Source organism: Anomaloglossus baeobatrachus, chromosome 3 (genome assembly GCF_048569485.1).
Source record: "Anomaloglossus baeobatrachus isolate aAnoBae1 chromosome 3, aAnoBae1.hap1, whole genome shotgun sequence".
NCBI lineage: Eukaryota > Metazoa > Chordata > Amphibia > Anura > Aromobatidae > Anomaloglossus > Anomaloglossus baeobatrachus.
The window spans coordinates 503,592,016-503,608,718 of record NC_134355.1 but is presented as its reverse complement, the minus strand read 5'-3'; the positions used below and the strand labels follow the sequence as shown (position 1 = coordinate 503,608,718).

At 46.3% G+C, this 16,703-nt stretch overlaps 1 protein-coding gene across 1 annotated transcript in view; it reads right to left on the bottom strand.

Annotated features, from left to right (window-relative positions):
* The window catches only part of KPNA4 (karyopherin subunit alpha 4), a 74,600-nt gene extending 63,306 nt beyond the window's left edge, over positions 1–11,294 (bottom strand). The window contains exon 1 of the mRNA XM_075340666.1: positions 10,736–11,294. Coding sequence (XP_075196781.1) covers positions 10,736–10,804 — 69 coding nt within the window. The 5' untranslated portion in view covers positions 10,805–11,294. The remainder of the gene's footprint in view (positions 1–10,735) is intronic.
* Between the last annotated feature and the right edge of the window lie 5,409 nt (positions 11,295–16,703).

Sequence of the window (16,703 nt, the reverse complement as noted above, 5' to 3'; positions counted from 1 at the left end):
CATAGAAGACACTGATGCCTATGGCCATAGAAGGGCACAGGAAAAAGGACAGGGCGTACGTGAGATTTCCTCAAGCGGCTGACGACACAAAGCAATGTTGATGGAAGGTGAGATATATGCTGATGAAGTGTGAAGGCAGTGCCACCTTCTGGGTAACATTCTCCCCATTGCCTGGAAAAGGTCATTTATATAAAGTGATAGATGATTCATCAGCAACAAGGCTTCCGATACGAGACATAAAGGTAATGAGACATATAGGTAATGCATTTCTCAGCGTTCCATGGACCTGTATGCCAGTATTAAAAGGCAAAGTGGTGACAGATTCCCTTTAAAGAACACTTGTCACTAGGTCAAAAGTGGCCAGTTTTTGCTTTTATTTTATTCTGACTGAGTATTCCGCTTGTTTTCATCCACCATATGGTACCAGACAAACAGATCTTTATATAATAGTGCGGATATTAGGGTTTTCACCAATAAGGCACGGCTCACAATTTTCTGGGGTCATGTCTTTCTGGATGAGATTTATAGATTCTCATGCACTTTGCTGGGATTATTATATATAGCAAATACAGTCAGACGAAAAACTGCAAAAAAGAAACCGCTTTTACGTGTGAACCTGCACTGGTGGAAAGAAAAAGGTTTATATGAACACCCCTGGTTACTGGAGCATGCTGGAAATGTACCCCAGTGTTTATGAAGCCATGATACTGCTGAACTGACATGTCTGAAATGTGCCCTAACATTTCATGTAGGGCATTAGAGGGATCCTGTCATGTGGAAAAATGCTATTACCCTGCAGATACAGGGTTAATCTGCAGGTTGATAGCGTTTCAAAACCTGCCCGACACCCGCACATTAAACCCCGCTGCTAGGAGGAAATTAACTTTAATCTTCCTGACAGTGTTCTGGTTTCAGTCATGGGGCGCTGACGGCGCGGGCTCAGTTACCGCTCTGTGTATGGAGAGCAGCGGCTGTAACCGCCCCCCCCGCGCTGACTGACAGCTGCTCTGCATTAGAGAAAGCTATCAATTATTGCAGGGGCGTGGTTACACCCGCCGCTCTTCACACAGTGGTGACTGCACCTGCGATTGTGCCGATGCATGACAAACCAGAACGCTGCTAGGATTAAAGTTAATTTCCATCCGGCAGCGGAGCCGGGCAGGTTTCAAATGCTATTAAGCTGCAGATTAACCCCATATCTGGTTAACTTTTTTTTTTATATATGACAGGTTCCCTTTAAATAGTTAAAACACAGCAATCAGCAGGATTTTCCTATATAACCTAAAGCCATTGCTATACTGGCACTATCATGCTGTTTCTATACATACCTTTAGTGGTCAACTCTGATGTATAGCTTTTGAAATCCAACATTTGTGAAATGGGCAGCTTTTTGATTGGCAGCAGCAGCTGATAGTTGGGGTGAGTATTCATAATAATTTCCACCCCCCTGCCTGTTCCTCCCCCTTTGATTTATGCTAATTCCATTATAGCGATTTACTAATGGTTGTGACTATATCCCAGTGGCTAGAAGGACCGTGGGCGTGACTAGGTTTCCTCCCATCCACTATAATGATGCAAAAGGGAACTTCACTCCCCCTCTGGGAGGGGGGGGGGGTGAGGAAGGGTCTTACCCCTAGACCACTGCTATTATCAACTCCAGGACAACGTGGTCTTAGAAAAATAATGCTGCTTTCCGGTATCAGCTATGTTGGTGGAGGCCCCACCCCTTATGGACACATGCGTATGACATCAGCAAGGTCTTTCTAGTCATCTTATTGAAACTATTCGCAAAAGGAACGGCTAAATCTCAGTGGCTTGAATGAGCTCTACTGATGTCATACCCATGAGACCAGAAGGGGCGGAGCCTCCAGCAACATAGCTGATACCAGGAAGCAACATTATTTTTCTAAGTTCACGTGAGTTGATTATAATAGAAGTGGGGGTCTAGGGGCAAGACCCCCAGATAAGAAGGTGCAGGAAGGGAGGGGGGAATAAAGCCCCCCTTTGCATTCTTATAATGGACAGGAAGAAACATCACCATGCCCTCTAACCAAGCCAGTCACGCCCAAGGTCCTTCTAGCCACTGGGATATAGTCACAACCATTAGTAAAACGCTATAATGGAATTAGCATAAATGAAAGGAGGATGGACAGGCAGGGGGCGGAAATCACTATGAAAACCCACCCCAGCTATTAGCTGATCCGCAGCCAGTCAAAAAGCTACTCATTTTACAAACTTTACTTGCTTGTGTTTCAAAAAGTATATATCCGACCTGACCACTAAGGGTATGTATAGAATTAGCATCATAGCCCAGGCTTTATATTATATAGGAAAATCCTGCTGATTGGCGCTCTAAGTAAAAAGGCACATTCTAAATTAGTGATCAACCTTTGGCTCTACTAGTGCTGCAAAACTACAACTCACGGAGGCAATCATGGCAAACTTGAATTTTCACAAAATGCTTAAAAGTCATATCGTAAATAGTCAAAATATTATTACATATACTAACTACACCCATGCCCCACAGAACACACAACTAGTAAAGAACAGACTTATCATTGGTGTCAGGAAGCCATTCTCAGCAGAGAACAAGCAGGGGGTGGAATTGAAAACAGAACTTTGCGGTCCACACCATATGGATGGATACATTGTACTAGCTCATGATATTGAACACATTTATATATCTGGAGCGGTGTCATAATGTGAGGGATCTTCAATTATAGGAATACTAGAGCAGCCTTTCCATACAAAGATAAGCTCCTTGTCAAAAGTCACAACAGGCATTTGATCCATCGCCCAATAGATTTCGGGGTTGAGTTAGACTTAGTATTTAAACAGTCCTCATCATGCTGTTCACATTTTGACATGAGACCAAGAGGACACCTAACAATCTGCAGTACCTCACCATTGCGAGGCTTAAAGCAGGATGTTCTCAGACTGAAGTGGCCACTGAGCTTAGAGTGTCACCAGCAGGTTGCTACAGAGATACAAAGAGACTGGAAGAGTCAAAAAAAAAAAAAAAAAAAGACATAGAAGTGGACGTCCTTTGACCAAATCCCATACTGATTATTGCATCATTGTGAACAATGCCCTTCCGAACATGACTATGAATGCCAAAAAGCTCCAGGCACATTTTAGGGAGATGAGAAACACTCAAATGTAGCATCAGATCATTCGAAATGGGTTACATCAGCGTGGTCTGCATGCTAGATGACCTACAAGGGTACCTGATTACACCGCAAGTCACAGGCGTCATGTACACTGGACAAGGGACCAGTGAGCCCCAGTGCTGGTCACTGATGAAAGTCGATCCACATTGAGCAGAAATGATGGCCAACAACAGTGTTGGAGATGTCAGAGCGTTATGCATCAGCCACTGTTGTCACCAGATGAGCCTTTAGTCATGTTACAGTGTGGACAGGTGTGTCTAGTCAATACAGAACTGCCCTACATTTTGTGGATGGTACAGCAATAAGCCCCTACTAAAATAACATTCATCCAATCATTATGCCTCTGCATGAACAACGCAGGCCTAATTGCATCTTCATGGAAGACAAAGCTCCAGCTCATCAAGGTCACATCATTAGTGAACAGCTGCTGAAGACTGGTGTGCCTCAAATGGAGTGGCCTGCCCTTTCTCCAGACCTGAATTCTATAGAAACCCTATGGGATCAGCTGAGGCGCTGTGTAGAGGATCAATACTGAACCCCAGAACCTCAATGACCTGAGGGCCACTCTTCAAGAATAGGATGCCATGCCTCAGCAGACAATAACTCCACTTGGGAACAGCATGAGATGTCTTTGTCCATCTGTAATTGAAGCTCAAGCCCATATGACAAGCTATTGAGATATTGACATTGGGAGGGGCGGTAATACCTAATTACTGTTGGCTTTAAAAAGGAAAAATGTCACCAGGTTTTTCCATATAAACTGTGGCCACCACCAGTAATCATTTATATACAGAGTTCTACAATATCGTATTTAAGTGCCTAAGCTGATCTGTATAGCATAAGACCGACCTTTTACTATGTTCAGCTGCGGGTCGGTCTGCTTGTGCTCCTCTTTCCCTGCTTCGTATAATGACGTAGGACGCGTCATCCAAACAGTGTTCTCCAATGTGCTCCTGCACACTTGTCTCTGTTCTGCTGAGGGCAGATTAAAGTATTGCAGTGCACACATGTTCTTTGACCTTTCCCTGCGCATGCATATTACAGTATTTTGCTCTGCCCATAGCAGAGAGAAGTGCGCATGGACAGGAGCGAGATTGGGGACACAGTCATCCAAGCAAAGCAAGAAGGAAGACAGCGATCGCGGAGGAGGAGGCAACGGATCAAGATCAGCAGTGCCCAATGGACTTGACCGCCCTGCAGGTGAGCAAAATAAAAGGTCTGTATGTTCTACAGATTGGCTTGGGCACTTATACACCGTATTCTAGAATGCTATATATAAAGCCTTACTGATGCTGGCTACAGCTTACGAGTATATGGGGAAAAAAACCTGGTGACAGGTTCCCTTTAAATGCCCTGCATTCATGATAAAATTTCACTGTAGTGTGAATTTTTGACGTTGTGCATAAATTTAACCTGAAAGCCAAATATCCCTAACTTTTTGTGAGCAGTGTATGATCTGCAGCATACCCACTATACATTGTACATATACAGATTTATCATCAGCAGCGTCAGCCCACTATACATAGAGCCCAAGTTATAAGAGACGGGGCACTGTGTATAATCTAAAGAAAACAAGAATGCAACCATTTGGAAATCTATAGCTATACTTTATTCACAACAGGACATAGATCACGGTTCAGAAGGTGAATAATGCAGTGTTCCATTTAATTCAGAACCCCCCCCAAAAAAAAAAAAAAAAAACAACAACTAACGAATGGCAAAACAGGATCAATATTCAACAGACACACGAGTCTGTATAAGTGTGTTAGGCTGCTTTCACACTACGTTTTTTTAACATGCGTAACGAACTTTAACGCAAAAACAGATCCAGTGCAAATAAGTTTTCATTTCAATGCATTTGCAATGGACTCGCGTCAACATGTGTTCGCCTGCGTTTGCATGCGTTATAGTGAGGATCCAGCGACTTGCAGTTGTTTTTTTTTGAACTTTTTTCAAAAACGCTACTTTTAGCATTTTTTGAGCTGCGTCTAAATTCTGCAAATTGCTGGATCTTGACAAAACAGCACGCAAACGTATGTGAACGCTGGCATGCTGATAGACAGGATCCTGCTTGCTCTACTGAGCATGCCCAGAAAGAAGCCTGGCGTGATCAGTCCCTCTCTCCCCCCCACCTGAGAGTGGCGGACGCTCGTAACCAAGGTAAATATTGGGTAACCAAGCAAAGCGCTTCTTAGTTACCCGATGTTTACCTTGGTTACATGTGAAGGGAGCCGGCTCCTAGCAGCTGCGGACACTCGTAACCAAGGTAAATATTGGGTATTCAAGCAAAGCACTTCTTAGTTACCCGATATTTACCTTTGTTACAGCTGTCAGATCCCAGTCTGTCACGTCCAGTTACCCTCACTCCCGATCACATGACTCCAATGCCCGCCCATAAACTTCAAGTGACAGGATCCTGCAAAATAACACATGCGTTTGCATGCGATTTTCTTTGCAAAAACAGGATCCGCTTTTGCAGCAAAAAAACGTTCATGACGCATGCTAAAAAAACGTAGTGTGAAAGCAGCCTTAGAGAGGCAGTCTCTCAGCAGCTAAGATTGTCAGAGGTTCACAAATCTGTAAACAACTGCATCTAGAAACTGTGGAACAAATTCAGAAAAATGTTCCTCAACATTTTTATGCAAAAACTTTGAATATCTCACATTCTAGTAGTATACATACATGCCGAGATGTATAAAAAAACATTTCTAGAAAACTCCATGTGCACAAAGCTCAGTCAATATTGGACACTTGTGATCTACAGTCTTCAGGCCGCACGGCATTAAAAACAGTCATGATTCAGTCATGCAAACACTGCATTGGCTGAGGACTACATGTAGAAAACATTTGTCCTTGATCCCAGTTTGCCATGCAATCCATAAATGCAAGTAAAATCTCCATCATGCAAAGAAGACGACCTAACAATTCAGAAACAGCCGTCTTCTCTGGGCCAAAGCTCAATTACAATGAACTGAGGCAAAATAGAAATATGTTCTGCGATCGATTAATAAAAATTCTTTACTTTTTTTTTGTCCTGCAGACTTTACAGACAAGGTAGTCATCAGCGCACAGATCACGACTCTGCATCGCTGATGGTATAGGGTTGCGTTACTGCCTATGGCACGCACAGCATACACATTTTGAAACCCGCTATAAGTGCTAAGCATTATACTGACGTTTCAGAACATCTCAGAAAGATGAAACTACACCCCATACTGCATCCTTCACAGCAGCATGAAGAGGAGCTCAGGTGAATCATCTCTGACCTTTCACCATGAGAAAACATTTGGCGAATTATGAAATGAAAAACCTAATAAAAACTGAGGAGCAGTAAGAATCCTACATCAGACAAGAATGGGACAATTCTCTCCAATAACTCCAACAATGGACGCCTCACTTCCCAGACTGTTGTAATAAGCAGCGAGGATGCTACACAACGGTAGACATGGTCCTGCCCCAACTGTTTTGATGTGTTACTGTCAATTTCTAAATAATACATTTTTTTTTTTTTTAAATGAAATAGAGAAATGTTTAAAAAGAACCATCCAGCAGTATTGTCATATATAAAGTAAGGCCAGAGCTCTATTGGGGCTAGGATGCTGAATGTAAGCATAGCTTTTGTTCTGAGATGGGATGTTTAATTTCAAAACTAAGTGCAAGTTCCAGCAATGCACTGCTATTTGATTGACAGGTGCAACAGGAAGGGAATATGTGGGTCAGGTCTCACTATCTATTCCCGCCCCTGTGTCTGCCTAGCCTTCCTCCCCGTGTCACAGTCATAGATGTTTATTCCGGTGCCTGCGCAGTATCATTTCTTAGTATTGCAGAAAACTCTTCACTAAGATGGCACCGGCTCTTGCGCACAGCGCTATCTCCGGCAAAGTTTGTGAAGGCTGTCTTCCTGCATTGGACCGTCGTATGAGCCATGCAAGGGCGGCGCATGCACCCCTTATCCTCTGCTCTTGTGACCGTGGGAGCGCACGGGGACACAACAGAAGTGGAGACCGCCCCCAAAATCAGCTCACCGCACTCAGAAGAACACTAGTTGCACGCTTCACAGGAGACTGGTGAGCTGATTTTGGGGACGGTCTCCACTTATGTTGTAAATAAGGAATAACGTTTGGAACACCATTCTAAGTCCGAACTGGGTGCAAAAACCTAAAAAAACATCACTATGGGGCAGGGCTGTGGAGTCGGTAAGCCAAACCTTCGACTCCGACTCCTCAAATTCTCTTGCACCGACTCAGACTCCGGCTCCGACTCCTACATATATTGCTTATAGTTGGGTGAAAAATTTATTGTAGTACATGAATATGTGTATGTGAACATCAGACATTTAATAATTTTTATGATACAATAATCAAGATATTTGGATAGAACATAAAATATATTTATTGGAATACAACTTTAGAACACAAAAAACTGTAATAAATTGTAAATATGTAATACACTATGTAATATACAGTAGATTACATATATATCGTGTGTGTGTATATACACTATATTATATATATATATATATATATATATATATATATATAAATATATATATATATATATATATATATTTTACATATTTACAATTTATTAGTTTTTTGTGTTCTAAAGTTGTATTCCAATAAATATTTTATGTTCTATCCAAATATCTTGATTATTGTATCATAAAAACAATTAAATGTCTGATGTTCACATTGTACTACAATAAATTTTTCACTTAAATATAAGCATTATACTAAATATTATTTAGTAAAATATTCAGCACATTCTGCATTGCACTCCTGTCCCCAATTTATTATATATTTTAGGAGTCGGAGTCGGTGCATTTTATACCGACTCCGACTCCACCAAAATGAGCTCCGACTCCGACTCCACGACTCCGACTCCACAGCCCTGCTATGGGGAGATAAGGTATGCACACCAGTGACTATGTAAGGGGAATACATGAAATAGCAGAAACTGCTGTGTGAATACTGACTTGAAAAATCCAATAGCTATATGTAAGAGTGAAAATGTGAAAAATGGAATCTGCATTACTGCCATGAACATATGAATCAAGAGAAATTTAGCTACTGAATTGATCAATGCAATAGAGCCCCAACACTACGCCAAAGTATTTCTCTACGTTGGGGTCCCTAGCTTGTGTGTGTCCTCTCATGCAATTAAAAAACTTACCGTGTATGGGAAGCTGAGACCCAGGCTATTTATGCGTATGATATGGATTGGCAATAGGTGTGGTTGGGGAGTAAGTTAACTGCATGAGAGGACACACACAAGCTAGGGACCCCAACGTAGAGAAATACTTTGGCGTAGTGTTGGGGCTCTATTGCATTGATCAATTCAGTAGCTAAATTTCTCTTGATTCATATGTTCATGGCAGTAATGCAGGTTCCATTTTTCACATTTTCACTCTTACATATAGCTATTGGATTTTTCAAGTCAGTATTCACACAGCAGTTTCTGCTATTTCATCCACTTATGTTGTGACTGCGCTGTCCTCGCATAGAGCATACCGCGGTCCGATGCAGGAAGACAGTATTCACAAAGATAGCACCGGAGATAGCGCTATGCACGGATACGACGCCATCTTAGTGAAGAGTTTTCTGCAATACTTGGAAATGATACTGCGCAGGTGCCAAAATTAACTTCTATGATGGTGACGGGGGAGGAAAGCCAGGAAGAGAGACATAGGCGGGAAAAGATAGCAAGACCCAACCCACATTTTCAGGCCCCTGTTGCACCTGTCAATCTAATAGCAGGGCATTGCTGGAACTTTACTTTTACTTATTTCTGACATAAAATATCCAATCTGATGTTCACCTTCTGATCTGTGATTTACATTCTGTTCTGAGTGATATATGGCTAAAATCTCAAAATCAGACTCCGGGCCGATGCCGTGCCCACACAAAGATAGATCCGGGGAGCGTGCCCACCAGACAGACCCAGGGCCGTTCCCTCCGCACGCACAGACACACACACACAGGGGGGGTCCTTGCCCACCGCACACACACATGCGTACAAACAGATCGGGGGGCCGTGCTCACCGCACACACACACATACGTACATACAGACCGGGGGGCCGTGCTCACCGCACACACACATGCGTACAAACAGACCGGGGGGGCCATGCTCACCGCACACACACATACGTACAAACAGACCGGGGGGCCGTGCTCACCGCACACACACATGCGTACATACAGACCGGGGGGGCCATGCTCACCGCACACACACATACGTACAAACAGACCGGGGGGCCGTGCTCACCGCACACACACATACGTACAAACAGACCGGGGGGCCGTGCTCACCGCACACACATACGTACAAACAGATCGGGGGGCCGTGCTCACCGCACACACACATGCGTACAAACAGATCGGGGGGCCGTGCTCACCGCACACACACATGCGTACAAACAGATCGGGGGGCCGTGCTCACCGCACACACACATGCGTACATACAGATCGGGGGGCCGTGCTCACCGCACACACACATGCGTACATACAGATCGGGGGGCCGTGCTCACCGCACACACACATGCGTACATACAGACCGGGGGGCCGTGCTCACCGCACACACACATGCGTACAAACAGATCGGGGGGCCGTGCTCACCGCACACACACATGCGTACAAACAGATCGGGGGGCCGTGCTCACCGCACACACACATGCGTACATACAGACCGGGGGGGCCATGCTCACCGCACACACACATGCGTACATACAGACCGGGGGGGCCATGCTCACCACACACACACATACGTACATACAGACCGGGGGGCCGTGCTCACCGCACACACACATGCACGTACATACAGACCGGGGGGCCGTGCTCACCGCACACACACATACGTACATACAGACCGGGGGGCCGTGCTCACCGCACACACACATGCACGTACATACAGACCGGGGGGCCGTGCTCACCGCACACACACATGCGTACAAACAGACCGGGGGGGCCATGCTCACCGCACACACACACACGTACGTACAAACAGACCGGGGGGGGCCGTGCTCACCGCACACACACACACACATGCGTACAAACAGACCGGGGGGGCCATGCTCACCGCACACACACACACGTACGTACAAACAGACCGGGGGGGGGGCCGTGCTCACCGCACACACACACACATACCCGGGAGCCGGAGCCGTGCCCACCGCACACACATACGTACGTACGTACAAACACACAGAGACTCGGGGCCGTACCCACACACACATACCCGGGAGCCGGAGCCGTGCCCACCGCGCACACGCACGCACACCCAGAGCCGTACACACACACAGACCCGGAGCAGTCATAGTAATAGGTAATTAGTAATAGGCCGGGCGGAGACACCCATCTGTGCCGGCAAGACTAGGCCTCAAAGGCCGGAGCTCGCCCGAGGCCGGCGTAGGGTGACACTGGAGCCGCCCTCCTCTACCGCGGATGAGGCCACTCGCTGCCGCCTCCGCCCTGCGCCTCCGGCCCGGGCCCCACATTCCTCCGACGTCACAGCTGGGCCCCGCCGCGCAGGATGCCGGGGCGCCCGCAGCAGGGCGCGGGATAACTACCTCTAGGTCGCGGCCTTTGTTCTTGAAATTCTTCAGCCGCTGGTTGTCCAGCTTGTCGTTGTCAGCCATGATGGGAGCGTCGGGGCCTCGGTGTCAGGACAACAGGACTCGGGGGATAGAGCGCGTTGCACTGTAGCTCTCTTCTCCGGGAGGGGACGAAGACGCTGGAGCTCCGCCTGTCCGGTACGCGCCGCAGCCACCCCGCTCTCCAGTCGCTTGTCTGGGCGGAATGCCGGTAACAAGAAAGCCTCGAACTGGTGGAAATGACTCAGCCCACAGAGAGGAATCCCCGCCGCTCATTGGCTGCTCGCGGACACTGGTGGGGCCAGAGTTGCGCAAGGCTTCCGGCTGTAAGTCGGTCCGCCGAGCAGTGAGGGCGCTATAAGAGCTCAGGACGGGTAAAGAGAGGGAAAGAATAGAGGCGTCTGGCGTTCAACATCCGGGGATTCAGCGGAGGAGGGGTGTGCTCTAGGGGTGTGCTCTAGGGGTGTGCTCTAGGGGTGTGCTCTAGGGGTGTGCTCTAGGGGTGTGCTCTAGGGGTGTGCTCTAGGGGTGTGCTCTGGTCTCTGACGTGTGATCGTCTGCTCGGCTGTGCTCACCCACATTCTATGGTCAGTGTCAGTGAGGCTGTGCATCACGTGACGGACAGCGGTTAGTTAGCCACGCCCCTGGCTCCACCCCTTACACGAGTCATATAAAGGTCTCTGCGCTGTCTGTGCCGGGCATCTGCTGCGGTCTGGTGACGGCGATCATTGGCGGAGGTTTCCAAGCTGTCGGTAGTGTTTATAGTGGCATTCTGCGTTCACTGCAGACAGGGCCGGTTTTAGGCAAAGTGGGCCGTTAGTGCGCACAGATTGCAGCATCACTCTCAGCCACAGGTTACATTTACATGGACTGAGTTCAGACTGATAAATGAGTGTGACTGGCAATATTCCAGTATGTCACAAAAGTGAGTACACCCCTCACATTTGTGTGAATATTGTACACCTTTTCATGTGACAGCACTGAAGGTATGACACTGTAACGCGGTGTATAATAGAGTAAATTTGATGTGTTCTCTAAAAACTGAACACGGCCATTAACCTCTTCACCCCCGGACGATTTTCCGTTTTTCGTTTTTTTTCGCTCCCCTTCTTCCAAAAGACGTAACTTTTTTTTATTTTTCCGTCATTCTTGCTTATTTTTTTTGCAGAAAGAGTTCTTTGAAATAAAACCATAAGTTTTACCATATAGAGTACTAGAAAACGGCAAAAAAATGTGATTGCACGATTATTTTTGGGAAAGTTTATTCATAGCATTCACTATATGGTAAAACTGATGTGTATGTGTGATGCCGGAGGTCGGTGCGAGTTTGTAGACACCAAACATGTATAGGTTTACATTTATCTAAGGGGTTAGAAAAAATTCAGACGTTTGTGCCCAAAAATGTCACACTTTTTGCGCCATTTTCCATGATCCGTAGCTTTCTCATTTCTTAGGATATTGGGCTCAGTGATGGCTTATTTTTTGCGTCTCGAGCTGCCGTTTTCCACTGTACCATTTTTGCACAGAAGTGCTGTTTTGATTGCCTGGTATATTTTGCGCAAAATTCGTGGCGACCAAAAAACAATTTGGCGTTTGTATTTTTTTTCCGCTATGCCATTTACCAATCAGATTAATTGATTTTATATTTTGATAGATCGGGCATTTCCGTACACGGGCGATACCAAATATGTGTATATTTTTTTTATTTTTGTAACCCTTTAATTTTCAATGAGTCAAATGGGTGGAGATTTTACCTTTTTTTTTTTTTTATACTAGTCCCCCTAGGGGGCTATAATGATCAATAGTCTGATCACTCATTCTTTCTTGTAAATCAGAGAAGCATTAGGCCTTGTGCCCACAGGGCGTTTTTATAGCGTTTTTTCTAGCGTTTTTCATTGCTTTTTTTAATCAATAAAAGCAAGGAAAAAGCATCCCAGCAAAGTCTATGAGAATCGGGACTTGCTGTGCCCACTTTGCTTCTTTTTCAGTTGCTTTTTTTCTTGCTGAAAAAAGAAGCAACATGTCAATTGTTTTAGCGTTTTTTCCTGCTTTTTTCCCCAATTGACTTCAATGGAGTAGGGGAAAAAAGCAAGAAAAAACGCATGTGTAATGCCCACGTTGCTTTATATTTTATGCGTTTGGGCATTTTTAGGCTATGTGCGCACAGTGCGTTTTTCGCGGCGTTTTTGTGCGTTTTTCGGGTGCGTTTTTGGCCTCAAAACTGCATGATTTTGCTTCCCCAGCAAAGTCTATGAGTTTTCATTTTTGCTGTCCGCACACAACTGTTTTTTTAAGCTGCGTTTTTGAGCTTGAAAAAAAAAATGGACATGTCAGTTCTTTCCTGCGTTTTTCTGCGTTTTCCACCCATGCAATGCATTGGAAAAACGCAGCAAAACGCAGAGATCAAAAACGCAGCAAAACGCAGCCAAAAACGCACCAAATCGCGGTAAAAACGCATGCGTTTTTTGTTGCGTTTTTTCGACGCAGGTGCGTTTTTGTGCGTTTTTAGTGGCCAAAAACGCACAAAGACGCAGCGTCAAAAAAAACGCAGCGTGCGCACATAGCCTTTGGGAGAAAAGAAAGCTATGGCTATGTAGATTCCTTCATAGAAGAAAGCCACATAGCCAGCCTCCAGCAGCTGTTATCTTATCTCCCATTGTTTACCACAACACCTCTGCAGGGACCCCCGCTGACGTCACAAGGTAAAGAGTTCATCACAGCGGGGGATCTCCAGGAAATCCCACAGTAATCCCCCTGTATGAATTGTATTCACCTCCTGACATCCCCGAACTAAAGCTGGTGTCACACACAGCGACAACGACGTCCCTGCTACGTCACCATTTTCTGTGACGTTGCAGCGACGTCCCGTCGCTGTCGCTGTGTGTGACATCCAGCAACGACCTGGCCCCTGCTGTGAGGTCGCCGGTCGTTGCTGAATGTCCAGCTTCATTTTTTGGTCGTCACTCTCCCGCTGTGACACACACATCGCTGTGTGTGACAGCGAGAGAGCGACGAAATGAAGCGAGCAGGAGCCGGCACTGGCAGCTGCGGTAAGCTGTAACCAGCGTAAACATCGGGTAACCAAGGGAAGACCTTTCCCTGGTTACCCGATGTTTACGCTGGTTACCAGCCTCCGCCGCTCTTGCTGCCAGTGCCGGCTCCTGCACTGTGACATGTGGCTGCAGTATGCATCGGGTAATTAACCCAATGTATACTGTAGCAAGGAGAGCAAGGAGCCAGCGCTAAGCAGTGCGCGCGGCTCCCTGCTCTCTGAACTGTGACATGTAGCTGCAGCACACATCGGGTTAATTAACCCGATGTGTACTGTAGGAGAGCAAGGAGCCAGCGCTAAGCGCGGCTCCCTGCTCTCTGAACATGTAGCACAGCGACGTTATGATCGCTGCTTCTGCTGTGTTTGACAGCTAAGCAGCGATCATAACAGCGACTTACAAGGTCGCTGTTACGTCACCGAAAATGGTGACGTAACAGCGACGTTGTTGTCGCTGTCGTTTAGTGTGAACCCAGCTTTATACAGCGAGGTGTCGCGGTAAACAATGCAGGGACCACCACTGATGTCACAAGGTAAAGAGTTCATCCCAGCGGGGATGCTGGTGGGGGGGGGGGCATTGCTCGGTAATCCCCCTGCATGTATTGTATTCACCTTGTGACATCCCGAACTTCTCTGCAGGGACGTGTGGCAGTAAACAATGCAGGGACCCCCGCTGACGTCACAAGGTGAATAGTTCATCCCAGCGGGGGAACTCCAGGAAAGCCCCCGGTAATTCTCCGGCATGAATCACCTCCTGACATCCCCGGACTTCCCTGCAAAGAGATGTCGCGGTAAAACACCGCAAGAATACTGAATGCCTGGTGCACAGCCTATGCCACATAAATGCAGGCAACCCCCGCTGACGTCAAGGTGAACCCCGAAAAACCCCGGTGATCCTCCTGCATGAACTGTGTTCACCTTGTGCCTTGCACCAGACATTCAGTATTCTTGCAGTGTTTTACCAACACCACTCTACAGGGAGGTCCGGGGATGTCACAAGTTGAATACAGTTCATGTAGGAGATCCTCCGCTGGAATGAACTCTTCACCTTACTCACCTCTCTGCAGTCTCCTGGGTAACGTCCGATGGGCTCCAGGACCTGCCGGTGAGCAGCTGATTGTTTACGTCCAGCGGTGAAAAGCCTGCCGGCTTTTTAACAAGCAGATGATGAATCAGCTGATCTTCCCTGGACGTAAACAATCCGATGATGCTATCAGGTGATAGCATCAGCTGCTTACCAGCGGGTTCTGGAGCCCATGGGACTTTTAGACAATCAGCTGATGTGTAATCTGTTTCAGGTCCTTGAACCTGTGTCAGGTTCAAAGACCTGAATCCAATATCATCTGATCAGAAGGCAAACCGATCAGATGATGTGTCATCATCTGATCAGTTTGCCTTTCAATCAGATGATATTGGATCCGGATTGGACATCACGGGACCCTCGACCCAGGACTACGGCGGAGGGGGGTTCTTTAGTTCAATAAAGATGGAGTCACTAATTGTGTTGTGTTTTATTTCTAATAAAAAATATTTTTCTCTGTGTTGTGTTTTTTTTATCTTTACTAGAAATTCATGGCGGCTATGTCTAATATTGGCGTGACACCATGAATTTCAGGCATAGGGCCAGCTGATAATACAAAGCTGGCCCTAATCCCATTATTATCCAGTGAGCCACCCGATACCAGGGCCGCTGGAAGAGTTGGATACAGCACCAGAAGATGGCGCTTCCTATGAATGCGCCATTTTCTGGGGCAGCTGCGGACTGCAATTCGCAGTGCGGGGGCCCAGAAAGCTTAGGCCACCCTGTACTGCGGATTCCAGTCCCCAGCTGCCTAGTTGTACCTGGCTGGACACATAAATTGGGCGAAGCCCATGTCGGTTTTTTTTTTAATTATTTTATGAAATTCATGAAATAATTAAAAAAAAGGGCTTCTCTATATTTTTGGTTCCCAGCTGGGTACAAATAGGCAGCTGGGGGTTGGAGGCCACCCGTACCTGCCTGCTGTACCTGGCTGGCATACAAAAATATGGCGAAGCCCATGTCGATTTTTTTTTTTTAATTCATTAAAAAAAAAAACAAAAAAAAAAAAACACATAACCCAAAAGGGTTAGGGGTAAAAAAAAAATGCTTAGGCTCTCGCTGCATTTTCTATTGCTAGGGTAACTTAAACAGCTACTGGCTGCTAACCCCTCCTGCTTGGTGTTACCTTCACTGGCAATGAAAAATCCAGTTAAGCCATTTTTTCTTGAGTTTTTTTGCCAAAAAATTAAAAAAAATTCCATGGGCTTAGCCCAATTTTTGTGTCCAGCCAGGTACAACCAGACAGCTGGGGACTGGAAACCGCAACGCTGAGTGGCCCAAGCTTTCTGGGCCACCCGCTGTGTATTGCAGTCCACAGCTGCCCCAGAAAATGGTGCTTTCATAGAAGCGCTATCTTTTGGCGCTGTATACAACTCTTCCAGTGGACATGGTGCCAGGTGGCATGCTGGGTAACAAGGGGTTAATACCAGCTTTGTTTTACCAGCTGGTATTAAGCCCGAGATTCTTAATGTGAAGCCAAGTTTGACCCGGATATTAAGAATCTCCAATAAAGGGTTAAAAAAAGACACCACACAAAAAATACTTTAGTAAAAATAAATACACAGACACACTTAGGGACTCCATCTTTATTACTTCCTCTCACCCCTCCTCAATCCTGGTCTTCTGTCACCGATCTAGCTCTGCTATATCAGAAAGCACGGGGGAGGAAGAACGCTTCAAATCCCCGTGCTGTCTAATCACTCAATGAGTTAGCAGAGACTGCAGGTTGGTAAGCGGTGACATCACCGCTACCACTGTTGCCATAGTAACCTAATGAGCAGGTTGCTATAGCAACGTTGATCTCCGAGCACCTG